The sequence below is a fragment of the Corvus moneduloides genome, chromosome 30 (assembly GCF_009650955.1).
Source record: "Corvus moneduloides isolate bCorMon1 chromosome 30, bCorMon1.pri, whole genome shotgun sequence".
NCBI lineage: Eukaryota > Metazoa > Chordata > Aves > Passeriformes > Corvidae > Corvus > Corvus moneduloides.
In genome coordinates this window covers 54,294-70,388 of record NC_045505.1, presented here as the reverse complement: position 1 = coordinate 70,388, position 16,095 = coordinate 54,294, and the positions used below count along the sequence as shown (strand labels likewise).

General features: G+C 55.4%; 1 protein-coding gene across 9 annotated transcripts in view; it reads right to left on the bottom strand.

Moving 5' to 3' along the window:
• Positions 1–16,095, bottom strand: part of IKZF4 (IKAROS family zinc finger 4) — a 51,586-nt gene that overhangs the window by 20,039 nt on the left and 15,452 nt on the right. For 5 of the 9 annotated variants that reach the window (XR_004237071.1, XR_004237072.1, XR_004237073.1 and 2 more), the window contains exon 1: positions 7,014–7,520. Coding sequence is in view for 6 of the 9 variants with exons in the window: in XM_032094189.1 (XP_031950080.1) it covers positions 7,014–7,505 (492 nt within the window). In the remaining 3 variants the exon portion in view is untranslated. Of the gene's footprint in view, positions 1–7,013; positions 7,521–12,094; positions 12,279–12,393; positions 12,520–12,645; positions 14,935–16,095 lie in introns of those variants that run through there. The other 4 variants (XM_032094190.1, XM_032094191.1, XM_032094192.1 and 1 more) reach the window with 3 other exon arrangements.

The window sequence follows — 16,095 nt, the reverse complement described above, 5'->3', positions numbered from 1 at the left end:
CTTTAGGGAAACTCTCCGGGAAAATAAAATTCCCTGGGGAAAAAAATCCCTGGGAAAAAAAAACTCCAGGAAAAAAAAATCCGGGAAAAAAAACAGGAAAAAACTCTGGGAAAAAAAAACTCGGGAAAAAAAACTCCGGGGAAAAAAAATCTGGGAAAAAAAAAAACGGGAAAAAAAAAAACTCCAGGGAAAAAACCCGGGAAAAAAATCTCCGGGAAAAAAAACCTCCGGGATAAAACCCTGGGAAAAAACTCCGGGAAAAACCCCCGGGAAAAGCCTCCCTGTCCCATTCCCAAGGAATTCCTGCTCCCGATCCCGCTCCTCTGCCCCTCCCGGCATCGCCGGGCTCGTCCCCTCCCTGTTCCCGAGGGAAAAGCGCCGGGAAAACGCCGGGAAAGCGCCGGGATAAGGCTGGGATAACACCGGGATAACACCGGGATAACACCGGGAAAAGCACCGGGATAGCGCCGGGAAAGCGCCGGGATAAGGCTGGGATAACACCGGGATAACACCGGGAAAACGCCGGGGTAACACCGGGAAAGCACCGGGATAAGGCTGGGATAAGGCCGGGAAAACGCCGGGATAACACCGGAAAAAGCACTGGGATAGCGCCGGGAAAACGCTGGGATAACACCAGGAAAATGCCGGGATAATGCCCGGATAAGGCCGGGATAACACCGGGATAACTCCGGGAAAAGCACCGCGATCACGCCGGGATAAGTCCGGGATAACGCCAGGAAAACGCCGGGAAAAGCACCGGGAAAAGCACCAGGATAACTCCGGGATAACGCCAGGAAAACGCCGGGAAAAGCACCGGGAAAAGGCCGGGATAACACCGGGATCACACAGGATAATTCCGGGATCACTCCGGGAAAAAGCCGGGAAAAGCACCGGGATCACACTGGGATAACACCCGGAGGAATTTCGGGAATGGCGGGAGGAGGTCCTGGAGAGGGAATTTTGGGAATTCTGGGAATATTCTGGGAATTCCGGGAATATTCTGGGAATTTTCTGGGAATTTTGGGAATTCTGGGAATTTTGGGAATGTCGGGAGGAGGTCCTGGAAAGGGAATTTTGGGAATATTCTGGGAATATTTTGGGAATTTTCTGGGAATTTTCTGGGAATTCTGGGAATGTTGGGAGGAGGTCCCGGAGAGAGAATTTTGCAAATTTTGGGAATATTCTGGGAATATTCTGGGAATTTTGGGAATTCTGGGAATTCTTGGAATTCTGGGAATGTTGGGAGGAGGTCCCGGAGAGGGTCGGGAATGGTGGGAGGAGGTCCTGGAGAGGGAATTTTGGGAATTCTGGGAATATTCTGGGAATTCCGGGAATATTCTGGGAATTTTCTGGGAATTTTGGGAATTCTGGGAATTCTGGGAATGTCAGGAGGAGGTCCCGGAAAGGGAATTTTGGGAATATTCTGGGAATATTCTGGGAATTTTCTGGGAATTTTCTGGGAATTTTCTGGGAGGAGGTCCCAGAGAGAGAATTTCGGGAATTCTGGGAATATTCTGGGAATATTCTGGGAATTCTGGGAATATTCCGGGAATTTTGGGAATTCTGGGAATTTTGGGAATGTCAGGAGGAGGTCCCGGAAAGGGAATTTTGGGAATATTCTGGGAATATTCTGGGAATTTTCTGGGAATTCTGGGAATGTTGGGAGGAGGTCCCAGAGAGAGAATTTTGGGAATTCTGGGAATATTCTGGGAATATTCTGGGAATTTTGGGAATATTCCGGGAATTTTGGGAATTCTGGGAATTTTGGGAATGTCAGGAGGAGGTCCCAGAGAGAGAATTTCGGGAATTCTGGGAATATTCTGGGAATATTCTGGGAATTTGGGGAATTTTCTGGGAATTCTGGGAATTTTGGGAATGTTGGGAATGTTGGGAGGAGGTCCCGGAGAGGGTCGGGAATGGCGGGAATGTGGCCCAGGGGGGGCCTGGAGCGAGCGGGGATCGAGGGGGGGCGGCGGCGACGGGAGGGAAACTGGGAATGGGGGAAAGTGGGAATGGGAGAACTGGGAATGGGAGAACTGGGAATGGGGGAAAGTGGGAATGGGGGAACTGGGAATGGGGGAACTGGGAATGGGGGAAAGTGGGAATGGGAGAACTGGGAATGGGGGAAAGTGGGAATGGGGAACTGGGAATGGGGGAACTGGGAATGGGGGAAAGTGGGAATGGGGGAAAGTGGGAATGGGGAACTGGGAATGGGGGAAACTGGGAATGGGGGAAACTGGGAATGAGAGAACTGGGAATGGGGGTCTGGGAATTCGGGATCCGGGAATTCGGGAATGGGGGGAGGGAATGGGGGATCCGGGAATCAGGGAGCTGGGAATTCGGGAATGGGGGTCTGGGAATTCGGGAATGAGGGGAGAGAAACTGGGAATGGGAGAGCCGGGAATTTGGGAATGGGGGTCTGGGAATTCGGGAATGGGGGGAGGGAATGGGAAACTGGGAATGGGGGATCCGGGAATTCGGGAATTGAGGAAGGGAATGAGGGATCTGGGGATGCTGGAATTGGGAATTTGGGAATCAGGGATTCGGGAATTCGGGAATGGGGGAAGGGATTTGGGAATCAGGGATTGGGGAAAGGGGGAAGGGAATGAGGAATTCGGGAATGGGGGAAGGGAAACTGGGAAGGATTCAGGGATTTGGGAAAGGGAATCAGGGAAGGGAAATTGGGAATCAGGGATTCGGGATTCAGGGAATTCAGGATTCAGGGAAGGATTCAGGGAATTCAGGGATTCGGGATTCAGGGATTCGGGATTCAGGGAAGGATTCAGGGAATTCAGGGAATTCAGGGATTTGGAATTCAGGGATTCAGGGATTCGGGGAAGGATTCAGGGATTTGGAGAAGGATTCAGGAATCAGGGAAGGATTCAGGGAATTCAGGGATTCAGGGAAGGATTCAGGGATTCGGGATTTGGGAATCAGGGAAGGATTCAGGGATTTGGGAAAGGGATTCAGGGATTCGGGATTCAGGGATTTGGGAATCAGGGAAGGATTCAGGGATTTGGGAAAGGGAATCAGGGAAGGGATTCAGGGAAGGATTCAGGGAATTCAGGGAAGGATTCAGGGATTCGGGATTTGGGAATCAGGGAAGGATTCAGGGATTTGGGAAAGGGAATCAGGGAAGGATTCAGGGAAGGATTCAGGGGATTCAGGGATTCAGGGATTCGGGAATCAGGGCCGGAATTCAGGGCATCGATTCCTCCTCCCGCGGCTTTTCCCACCTCCCGCAAATCCCTGGAATTCCGCTCCGGGCTCCTCCCCCGTCCCCGAGCGCTCCCGGGCAATTCCAGCGGAATTCCCGGCGGGAGCGGCTCCTCCTTTTATCGGCGTTTCCCCCTCTCGCCCTCATTCCCGCACGGAACGGTTTGGGGCTTTTCCCGGAGTTTTTCCTCCCTCTGGAATCTCGGCCGGAGCCGGCTCCGTAATTCCTGGGAATTCGGGAGGGATCAGAGCGCTGGGAAAGGGGGGGGAAAGGCGGGATCGTGCCGCATTCCAGAGGGATTATCCCGCATTCCAGCGGCTTCTCCCGCATTCCAGCGGATTCCAGGAGGGGGAAAGGCCGCCTCACCCTCTGGAACGGCGAGATTCCGGAGCTGCCAGGTGATTCCCGGCGGGAATGTGGGGTCAGGAATGAGGGAGCAGAGGGAATTGGGAGCGAATTCCCGGGGAATTCCCAGAGAATTCCCGGTGTTTTCCCACATTCCATCGGATTTTCCCACATTCCCTTGGATTTTCCCACATTCCATCGGATTCCCGGCAGTGTCACCCTCTGGAATGCCGAGATTCCGGAGCTGCCAGGTGTTTTCCAGGACAAAAATGAGATCAAGAATGAGGGATCTGCGGGAATTCCCAGGGAATTCCCAGCGAATTCCAAGGATTTCCGCTCCCAAAGCCGCGGGGTCTGGGGGACGTTGGATCCCCAAACCCTCAAATGTCCGGGAATTCTTTTTCCCAGGAAAAAGGGAGGAGCTGGAAGAGGGAGAGAGGGAAATTCCCAGCAGGGTTTTCCCAGGAAAACTCATCCCAAAGCAAGAATTCCAAAGGAATTCCGGGAGCGGGGATCCCGGCGGGCCCGGAGCAGGCGGAGATGGAATTCCAAGGAGCCGGGAAATTCCCGGAATGCTCCGGCCCCTGATGGGATTTTGGAGCTCTCAGGGCTTTCGGGTTTTCCGAAAGTAAAGGGGGAAATTCCCGGCTCGGGAGCGGGAATGGGAATGGGATGGGATGGGAATGGGAATGGGGATGGGAATGGGAATGGGAACAGGGAAGGAGGATGGGAATGGGATCGGGAATGGGATCGGGAATGGGATCGGGAATGGGGATGGGATCGGGAGCAGGAATGGGAATGGGGCACTGGGAATGGGATCAAAGAGTGGGATCTGTCCTCGGGATCAGAGCCTGGATCAGAAACCGGAATCAGGGATGGGGGTCAGAGCCGGGATCAGGGATCGGGATCAGGGATCGGGATCAGGGATTGGGATCGGGATCGGGGATCGGGATCAGGGATCGGGATCGGGATCAGGGATCGGGATCAGGGATCGGGGATCGGGATCAGGGATCAGGGATCGGGATCAGGGATCGGGATCAGGGATCGGGGATCGGGATCAGGGATCGGGATCAGGGATTGGGATCGGGATCGGGGATCGGGATCAGGGATCGGGATCAGGGATCGGGGATCGGGGATCGGGATCAGGGATTGGGATCAGGGATCGGGATCAGGGATCAGGGATCGGGATCAGGGATCGGGGATCGGGATCGGGGATCGGGATCAGGGATCGGGGATCGGGACCGGGGATCGGGGATCGGGATCGGGATCAGGGATCGGGGATCGGGATCAGGGATCGGGGATCGGGATCAGGGATCGGGGATCGGGATCGGGGATCGGGGTCAGGGATCAGGGATCGGGATCGGGGATCGGGATCGGGGATCGGGATCAGGGATCGGGATCAGGGATCGGGGATCGGGACCGGGGATCGGGATCGGGATCAGGGATCGGGATCGGGGATCGGGATCAGGGATCGGGATCAGGGATCGGGATCAGGGATCGGGGATCGGGATCGGGGATCGGGATCGGGGATCGGGATCAGGGATCGGGATCAGGGATCGGGGATCGGGATCGGGGATCGGGATCGGGGATCGGGGTCAGGGATCGGGATTGGGGATCGGGGATCGGGGTCAGAGCCCGGCAGCCGCTCCGGCCGATCCCAATCCCGGTTTTCTCCCTCCCTCCTTTGCCGGGGCAGAGGCAGCGCCGGGGGAAGCCGGAATTGCTGCCCCGGCACGGCGGGAATTGCGGGAATGTTCCGGGAATATTGCGGGAATTGGGAACAGTCCCTGGGGGAGCGCGGGGAGGAGCGGGGGGGAATCCCGGGAATTGCGGGAATTCCGGGAATATTCACAGGGTCAGCAAGGAGAGGAGTGCGGGGAGGCAGGGGAGCGGCGGGAATGTGCTGGGAATGTGCTGGGAATGTGCTGGGAATTCTGGGAATATTCTGGGAATGTGCTGGGAATGTGCTGGGAATATTCTGGGAATTTTGGGAATTTTCTGGGAATGTGCTAGGGATGTGCTGGGAATTCTGGGAATTTTGAAAATTTTCTGGGAATTCTCAGAATATTCTGGGAAGTTTGGGAATTTTCTGGGAATGTTCTGGGAATTTTGGGAATACTCTGGGAATTTTGGGAAAGTTCTGTGAATTCTGGGATTTCTTGGAATTCTGGGAATATTCTGGGAATTCTGGGAATTTTGGGAATTCTGGGAATACTCTGGGAATTTTGGGAATATTGTGGGAATTCTGAGAATTTTCTGGGAATATTCTGGGAATTTTCTGGGAATTCTGGGAATTCTGGGAATTTTCTGGGAATATTCTGGGAATTTTGGGAATATTCTGTGAATTTCAGGAATTTTCTGGGAATTTTGGGAATATTCTGGGAATTTTGAGACTATTCTGGGAATTCTGGGATTGCTCAGTGAATTCTGGGAATTCTGGGAAGATTCTGGGAATTTTGGGAATACGCTGGGAATTTTGGGAATTTTCTGGGAATTTCGGGAAAATTCTGTGAATTCTGAGATTTCTTGGAATTCTGGGAATATTCTGGGAATTCTGGGAATTTTGGGAATATTCTGGGGATTTTGGGAATATTGTGGGAATTCTGAGAATATTCTGGGAATATTCTGGGAAATTTGGGAATTTTCTGGGAATTTTGGGAATATTCTGTGAATTTTGGGAATTCTGGGAATTTTCTGGGAATTTTGGGAATATTCTGGGAATATTCTGGGAATTCTGGGAATTTTGGAAATTTTCTGGGAATTTTGGGAATTCTCTGGGAATTTTGGGAATATTCTGAGAATTCTGAGAATATTCTGGGAATATTCTGGGAATTTTCTGGGAATTCTGGGAATTTTGGGAATACTCTGGGAATTTTGGGAAAATTCTGTGAATTCTCGGGTTTCTTGGAATTCTGGGAAAATTCTGGGAATTTTGGGAATACTGTGGGAATTCTGAGAATATTCTGGGAATATTCTGGAAATATTCTGTGAATTTCGAGAATATTCTGGGAATTCTGAGAATATTCTGGGAAATTTGGGAATATTCTCTGAATTCTGGGATTACTCGGTGAATTCTGGGAATTCTGGGAATATTCTGGGAATTTTGGGAATTTTCTGGGAATCCTGAGAATATTCTGGGAATATTCTGGGAATTTTGGGATTATTCGGTGAATTCTGGGAATATTCTGAGAATATTCTGTGAATTCTGGGAATATTCTGGGAATTTTGGGAATTTTCTGGGAATTTTGGGAGTTTTGGGAATATTCTGGGAATTCTGGGAATATTCTGGGAATTCTGGGAATTCGGGAATTCTGGGAATTCTGGGAATTCTGGGAATATTCTGGGAATGTTGGGAATATTCTGAGAATTCTGGGAATTCGGGAATTCTGGGAATTCGGGAATTTGGGAATTCTGGGAATTTGGGAATGCTGGGAATTCTGGGAATACTCACCGGGTGACCGAGGGGACGAGCGGGGGCTGGGGGGGCTCCGGGCGGCCGCTCCCACCACGGCCGAGCGGAATTCCGGCTCCAGGGGGGAATCCCCGCGACCTGCGGGAACAGGGACTGGTCAGACTGGGAATGGGACGGGTCAAACTGGGAATGGGAAGGGTCAAACTGGGAATGGGACGGGTCAAACTGGGAATGGGAAGGGTCAAACTGGGAATGGGACGGGTCAAACTGGGAACGGGAAGGGTCAGACTGGGAACAGGGACTGGTCAGACTGGGAATGGGAAGGGTCAGACTGGGAACAGGGAATGCCCAAACTGGGAACTGGATTCCCTCCCACTCCCGATCCCAATCCCCTCCCTGGACTTGGGAATGGCCGGGATTCGATCCCGGGGGGATTCCGGATCCTGAGCCCCCCTCGGATTTGGGAAGGGGCCGGGATTCGCTCCCATTCCCGATCCCATTCCCGATCCCATTCCCGATCCCGAACCCCATCCCGGCGATCCCAAGGGATCCAAACCCCTTGAATCCCCTCGAATCCCCCTGGATCCCCCCTGGAATCTCCCTGGATCCCCCCTGGAATCTCCCTGGATCCCCCCTGGAATCTCCATGCATCCCCCTGGAATCTCCATGCATCCCTCTGGATCCCCCCTGGATTCCCCTAAACCCCCCGGGCCCCCCCTGGATCCTCCCAGATCCCCCCTGGATCCCCCTAAACCCCCCTGGATCCTCCCAGATCCCCCCTGGAATTCCCCCTGGATCCCCCCGGAATCTCCCTGGATCCCCCCTGGATCCCCCTAAACCCCCTGGATCCCCCCTGGGCCCCCCCCAGGATCCTCCCAGATCCCCCCTGGATCCCCCTAAACCCCCCTGGATCCCCCTGGATCCCCCCTGGATCCCCCCAGATTCCCCCCTGGAATTCCCCCTGGATCTCCCCCAGATTCCCCCCTGGATTCCCCTGGGTCCCCCCCGGATCCCCCCTGGAATTCCCCCTGGATCCCCCCAGAATCTCCCTGGATCCCCCCTGGATCCCCCTAAACCCCCCAGGATCCCCCCAGATCCCCCCGGATCCCCCCGCCCTTTCCCAGGAGCCGCAATTCCTTTCCCTGACAATTCCCGGGGCCCCAATCCCAACCCCAGCCCTGAACCCGGGCCCGGCCCCTCCCCCTCCCCGAATTCCCTGGAACAGCTCCCGGCTCATCCCAAATTCCCCCCCCCGATCCCAAATTCCCCCCCCAATCCCAAATTCCCCCCCCCGATCCCAAATTCCCCCCCCCATCCCAAATTCCCGCCCCCGATCCCAAATTCCCGCCCCCGATCCCAAATTCCCCATCCCCCCCCATCCCAAATTCCCGCCCCCGATCCCAAATTCCCCCCCCCGATCCCAAATTCCTCTCGGTCCCAATTCCCCCCCCAATCCCAAAATCCTCCCCCCATCCCAAATTCCTGCCCCGATCCCAAATTCCTGTCCCGATCCCAAATTTCTCCTCCCATCCCAAATTGTCCTGATCCCAAATTCACCCCCCAATCCCAAATCCCCCCATCCCAAATTTCTCCCCAATCCCAAATTCCCCCCCAACCCCAAATTCCTTCCCCATCCCAAATTGTCCCGATCCCAAAGTCCTCCCCCCACCCCGATCCCAAATCCCCCCATCCCAAATTCCACCCCCCCCCCGGTCCCAAATTGCCCCCCCGACCCCAAATTCCCCCTCAATCCCAAATCCCAAATTCCCCCCCTCCATCCCAAATTTCTCCTCCCATCCCAAATTGTCCTGATCCCAAATTCCCCCCTCCAAATCCCAAAATCCCCCCAAATTCCAAATTCCCCCCGATCCCAAATCCCAAACTCCCCCCGATCCCAAATTCCTCCCTCCCCCAATCCCAAATCCCAAATTTCCCCCCAATCCCAAATCCCCCCCCTAAATCCCAAATCCCCTCGACCCCAAATTCCCCCCCAGATCCCAAATCCCAAACTCCCCCCCCTCCCCAATCCCAAATTCCCTCCCCCCAATCCCAAATTCCTCCTCTCCCCTCCCCGATCCTAAATTCCCCCCCGATCCCAAATCCCAAATTCCCCCCTCGATCCCAAATTTCTCTCCCCCATCCCAAATTCCTTCCTCGATCCCAAACTCCGTCCCCCAATCCCAAATTCCTGCCCCGATCCCGAACTCACCCCCCTCTCCCCGAATCCCAAATCCCAAACTCGCCCCCCTCCCTGATCCCAAATCCCCTCCCCAATCCCAAATCCCCCCTCCTCGACCCCAAATTCCCCCCCCCGATCCCAAATCCCAAATTCCTGCCCCGATCCCCAAATCCCAAATTCCTCCCCCCGATCCCAAATTCCTGCCCCGATCCCAAACTCACCCCCGATCCCAAATCCCAAATCCCCCTCAATCCCAAATTCCCCCTCCCCCCTCCCCGACCCCAAACTCCCCCCCCGATCCCAAATCCCAAATTCCTGCCCCGACCCCAAATCCCAATTTCCCCCCTCCCTGAATCCCAAATCCCCTCCCTGATCCCAAATCCCCCCCCGATCCCAAACTGCCCCCCCAATCCCAATTTCCCCCCTCCCCAATCCCAAATCCCAAACTCCCCTCCCCGATCCCAAATCCCCTCCCCAATCCCAAATCCCCCCTCCTCGACCCCAAATTCCCCCCCCAATCCCAAATCCCCTCCCTGATCCCAAATCCGCCCTCCCCGACCCCAAATTCCCACCCCGACCCCAAATTCCTGCCCCAATCCCAAATTCCCCCGATCCCAAATCCCAAATCCCCGACCCCAAACTCCCCTCCCCGACCCCAAATCCCCTCCCCGACCCCAAATCCCCTCCCCAATCCTAAATCCCCTCCCCGATCCCAAATCCCCCCCCGATCCCAAATCCCAAATTCCTGCCCCAATCCCAAATTCCCCCCGATCCCAAATCCCCTCCCCGACCCCAAATCCCAAATTCCCCCCGATCCCAAATCCCCCTCCCCGATCCCAAATCCCCTCCCCGATCCCAAATCCCCCTCCCCAAATCCCAAATCCCCTCCCCAATCCCAAACTCCCCTCCCCGATCCCAAATTCCTGCCCCGACCCCAATTTCCCCCCTCCCCGACCCCAAATTCCTGCCCCGATCCCAAATCCCAAATTCCTGCCCCAATCCCAAATTCCCCCCGATCCCAAACTCCCCTCCCCGATCCCAAACTCCCCTCCCCAATCCCAAATCCCCCCCTGATCCCAAATCCCCCCCTGATCCCAAATCCCCTCCCCAAATCCCAAATCCCCTCCCAAATCCCAAATCCCCCCTCCCCGACCCCAACCTCCCCCCCCCCCCGGCCGCGCTTCCATGGGAACGGCGGAATTTCGGGGACGGCCGAATTCCCCCTGGAGCAGCAGCTGGGAACGCGATTCCCAAACTCCGGCAGCTGCAAAAGCCTCGGGAAACAAAAATTCCCCCGGGCTGGGATTGGAGCGGGAAGAATTCCCGGGAAGCGCCCTGGGAGCGGCTCCGCGTTTCCCAAACATCCCAAAGGCTCCCGGGGGGGGGGGGGGGGAAATTCCTTCCTTCCCAAGAAAGGGGTGGGAAAAGCCTGGGAAAGGCCGGGAGGAGCCGTTCCCGGCCGGCTCCCGCCTGGAATGCTGATCCCGAGGGAGCCGGGGGGGGAAAAGGCTGGGGGGTGGCTCAGGCCCTGCCTGGCTATTCCAAGGGTAATTCCAGAGGGGAAAATGCCGAGCCAAGGGAAGGTCAGGGGGGGTCAGGAGTTTCCCAGGGAAATTCCAGGAGCACAGGGAATTCCAGGATCCTGAAATTCCCTTTCCAGGGTCCCTAAATTCCCCCTTCGGAGCTGATCCCACGGCAAATCCAGAGGGGAAAATGCTGATCCCAGGGAAGGTCAGGGGGGGCAGGAGTTTCCCAGTTCTTCCCTGGAGCACAGGGAATTCCAGGATTCCAAAATTCCCTTTCCAGGATTCCTAAATTCCCTCTAAATATCCCAAAATTCCCCTTCAAAAATCCTTAAATTCCCCCTCCCCTCAGCAAGTCCAGAGGGGAAAATGCTGATCCCAGGGAAGGTCAGGGGGGGCAGGAGTTTCCCAGCTCTTCCCTGGAGCACAGGGAATTCCAGGATTCCGAAATTCCCTTTCCAGGATTCCTAAATTCCCTCTAAATATCCCAAAATTCCCCTTCAAAAATCCCTAAATTTCCCCTCTGGAGTTGAGCTCGGGGTAAATCCAGAGGGGAAAATCCCGATCCAAGAGAATTTCAGGGGGGATGAGGAGTTTCCCAGCTCTTCCCTGGAGCACAGGGAATTCCAGGGTCCCGAAATTCCCTTTCCAGGATCCCTAAATCCCCCTGCAGAATTCCCAAATCCCCCTCAGGAGCCGGATCTGTCTCCATGGGCACCTCTCTCCCAGCACGAGGAATTCCAGAATCCCTAAATCTCATTCCAGAGCATCTCTGGCTACTCCAGGGGCACATCCCGAATCCCAAATCCCTCAAACTGGATCAAACTGGGATGATCCCAGAGCCGCGTCCCGATCCCACCCAGCTCTGACCCCGCTCCACGGACCCTTCCCTCCCGGCACACGGAATTCCAGGATCCCGAAATCCCCCTCTGGAGCTGATCCAGGGGCACATCCCGAATCCCCGATCCCTCAAACTGGATCAAACTGGGATGATCCCAGAGCCGCGTCCCGATCCCACCCAGCTCTGACCCCGCTCCACGGACCCTTCCCTCCCGGCACACGGAATTCCAGGATCCCGAAATCCCCCTCTGGAGCTGATCCAGGGACACATCCCGAATCCCAAATCCCCCAAATTGGATCAGCACCGACCCCTGGAATGATCCCGGAGCCGCGTCCCGATCCCACCCGGCTCTGACCCCACTCCACGGACCCTTCCCTCCTGGCACACGGAATTCCAGAACCCTGAAATCCCTAAATCCCGAATCCCAAATCCCCCGGACTGGATCAAACTGGGATGATCCCAGAGCCGCGTCCCGATCCCACCCGGCTCCGACCCCACTCCACGGACCCTTCCCTCCCGGCACAGGGAATTCCAGAATCCCGAAATCCCAAATCCCCCGCACTGGATCAGCACCGACCTTCAGGAATATCCCGAAGCTTCATCCCGATCCCAGCTCGCTCCGATCTCTCCCAAACCCGGCAATTCCAACAAACCCCAAATCCCTCCTGGAGCCACTCCGGGAATCTCCGGCTCCTCCCAAATCCCTAAATCCCTCTGATCCCACCTCGGGGAGTGGCCAGAGCATTCCCGCTTTCCCTCCTCCCTCCTTCCAGCCCCGGGAATTCCATCCCTCCCTTCCTTCAATCCCCTGGCGGCCGCTTTTCCCCCAGCGCTGAGTTGTGCCGGGATTATCCCGGAATTCCAACGAGCCCGTACCTTGCTGGAGGTATCCCGGAGCTCCCTGGATGCCGATTCCCGGGAAGCAGCGCGGGATCCCGGGAGGGCGCAGGGCGGTGCTGGCGGGGCGCACGCAGCCGCTCACCTTCCAGGAAGAGCAGATTCCTGGAATCCAGGGAAAAGCCGCGCTCAGGAGGCAGCGGGAAGAGCGCCGGGAATGGGGGAGAGAGGGGAGGAGGAGGAGGAGGAGGAGGAGGGAGGGAGGGAGGGAGGGAGGGAAAAGGGATGGGAATGTGGGAAAGGAGGAGGGAGGGAGAGAGGGATCCCAGATTTTGGTGGGATGGGGCTGAGGAATGGAGCATTCCCGAAAGTCGGGGAGTGGGAATTGCAGCGGGAATTGGGCCGGGAATGGGAAAGGGGAGGAGGGAAAAGGGATGGGAATGTGGGAAAGGAGGAGGGAGGGAGAGAGGGATCCCAGATTTTGGTGGGATGGGCCTGAGGAATGGAGCATTCCCGAAAGTCGGGGAGTGGGAATTGGGCCGGGAATGGGAAAGGGGAGGAGGGAAAAGGGATGGGAATGTGGGAAAGGAGGAGGGAGGGAGAGCGGGATGCCGAGACTTTGGTGGGATCCCAGATTTTAGCGGGATGGGGCTGAGCAAAGGCAGGAACTGGGAATTGCACCGGGAATTGCAGCGGGAATGAGGCGGGAGAGGGGCGGGAATGGGAATGTGGGAAAGGAGGAGGGAGGGAGAGAGGGATCCCAGAATTTGGTGGGATCCCAGATTTTGGCGGGATGGGGCTGAGGAATGGAGCATTCCCGAAAGTCGGGAATTGCAGCGGGAATGGGAACCGGGGGAGGGAGAGATCCAAGGGATGGAGCTGGGAGTTGCCATGGAATAGGATGGGACAGGAGGGAGCCGGGAGGGAGCCGGGAGGGATCCGGGAGGGATCCGGGAGGGATCCGGGATGGAGCCGGGATGGAGCCGGGATGGCTCCAGAGGCTCAGGATGGATCTGGGATGGATCCAGAGGCTCGGGAGGGATCCGGGATGGATCCGGGATGGATCCGGGATGGAGCCGGGATGGATCTGGGATGGATCTGGGATGGATCCCGAGGCTCGGGATGGATCCGGGATGGATCCGGGATGGATCTGGGATGGATCCAGGATGGCTCCAGAGGCTCGGGATGGACCCGGGATGGATCTGGGATGGATCTGGGATGGATCCGGGATGGATCCCGAGGCTCGGGACGGATCCGGGATGGATTTGGGATGGATCCGGGATGGCTCCAGAGGCTCGGGATGGATCCGGGATGGCTCCGGGATGGATCCCGAGGCTCGGGATGGATCCAGGATGGATCCGGGATGGATCTGGGATGGCTCCAGGATGGATCCGGGATGGATCCCGAGGCTCGGGATGGATCCGGGATGGATCCGGGATGGATCCCGAGGCTCGGGATGGATCCGGGATGGCTCCGGGATGGCTCCGGGATGGATCCCGAGGCTCAGGATGGATCCGGGATGGATCTGGGATGGATCCCGAGGCTCGGGATGGCTCCAGGATGGATCCGGGATGGATCCGGGCTGGATCCCGAGGCTCGGGATGGCTCCGGGATGGATCCGGGATGGATCCGGGATGGATCCGGGCTGGATCCCGAGGCTCGCCTTCCCGGCAGCAACGCCGGCAGCGTGAATCCAAACCCTTTTTTTTTTTTTTTTTTTTGGGATCAGCATCCACGGCAGGATTCCAAAGCCGGAAAATTCCCTTCCCAGCTCCCCCTCCCCTCCCCCTCTCCCCCTTCCCGATCCCTGCGGGGCAATTCCAGCCCCGCCGGAGCAGCTCCGGACCTGCTCGGCTTTCCTGGGAACATTCCAAGCCCCCTGGAACAGCTTCTCCCTCCTGGAATTTTCCTGGAGCTCATTCCCCGGCCGCTGCCAAGCTGGAATTGGAACCATTCCCTCCCCTCCAGGAGCGGCTCCGGCCTCGAGCTCCTGGAAATTCCAGCCCCAATCCAAGCGGGAATGTCCCGGCCCCACCCCCCTCTAATTCCCATTCCCGGCTCCCACGCGAATTCCCGCCCCTGGCAAAATTCCCGTGGGATTTTCCAGCTTTGAATCCGTGGGAAAAGCTGGGAAAAGTCTGGAATTCCCACTCGGATTCGCTGGAAATCGGGGGAAATGCCAGGAAAATCGATGCTATCCCGGGATTTTGTGGTTGGATGCTCCAAATTCGCTCTGGAGCCGGGTTGGGGGCCCGGTGATGGATCCTGGTGGATATTCCATGGAAAAATCCCTGGAATTCCACCTGGATTCAGGCAGGGATCGCGGAGATCGGGATGGATCCAGCCCCAAACTCCCACCGGGAATGGGTTTTCCTCCCAGATTCCCAAAAAAACCTTGGGAATATCAGCTGGGAACAACAGCTCCACCCAGGAGCCGGGAATTTTATTGGGAATTTGATGGAATTCTCCCTCCCCCGGTGCTTAAACAGCGACATTCCCAACATTCCTCCCCAATCCGACACAGAGAGGCCTCGGAAGGGGCTGAGATCCCAAATCCAGCCCCAAAAATCCGGGAAAAATCTGGGGAAAATCGGGGAAAAAGCTGGGAAAATGGGGGGAAAAATCCGGGAAAATTGGGGAAAAATCAGGGAGAAATCCAGGAAAATTGGGGAAAAATTGGGGAAATATCAGGGAAAAATCTGCAGAAAATCTGGGAAAAAGCTGGGAAAAATTCGGGAAAATCTGGGGAAAAGGGGGGAAAAGCTGAGGAAAGTCTGGGAAAAGTCGGGGAAAAATCTGGGAAAAATCCGGTGGAAATATGGGAAAAATCCAGAAAAAAAAAGGGAAAAAACTGGGGAAAAATCTGGGAACAATCCTGGAAAAATCCAGGAAAAATCCAGGGGAAATTCAGGAAAATCTGCAGAAAATCAGGGAAAAAATCAGGGAAAATTGGGGAAAAATTGGGGAAAAATCGGGGAAAATCTGGGGAAAATCTGGGGAAATGTGGGAAAAATCCGGGAAAAATTGGGAAAAATCCAGGGAAAATCGGGAAAAATCTGGGAAAAATCTGCGGAAAAGCTGGGAAAAGTCTGGGAAAATCTGGGAAAAATTTGGGGAAAATCGGGGAAAATCTGAGTGAAATCTGCGGAAAAGCTGGGAAAAAAGCTGGGAAAAGTCTGGGAAAAATTTGGGGAAAATCTGGGAAAAATCTGGGAAAAATTGGGCAAAAGTCTGGGGAAAATCTGGGAAAATCTGAGAAAAATCAGGGAAAAATCGGGAAAATCTGGGAAAGATCTGGGGAAAATGTGGGAAAAATCTGGGAGAAATCTGCGGAAAAGCTGGGAAAAAAGCTGGGAAAAGTCTGGGAAAAATTTGGGGAAAATCTGGGGAAAATCTGGGAAAAATCTGGGAAAAATCTGGGAAACATCTGGGAAAAATCTGAGAAAAATCTGAGAAAAATCAGGGAAAAATCCGGGAAAAATCCGGGAAAAATCAGGGAAAATCTGGGAAAGATCTGGGGAAAATGTGGGAAAAATCTGGGAAACATTGGGAAAAATCCGGGGAAAATCGGGAAAAATCTGCGGAAAAGCTGGGAAAAAAGCTGGGAAAAGTCTGGGAAAAATTTGGGGAAAATCTGGGGAAAATCTGGGAAAAATCTGGGAGAAATCGGGGAAAATCTGGGAAAGATCTGGGGAAAATGTGGGAAAAATCCAGGAAAAATCGGGAAAAATCCGGGGAAAA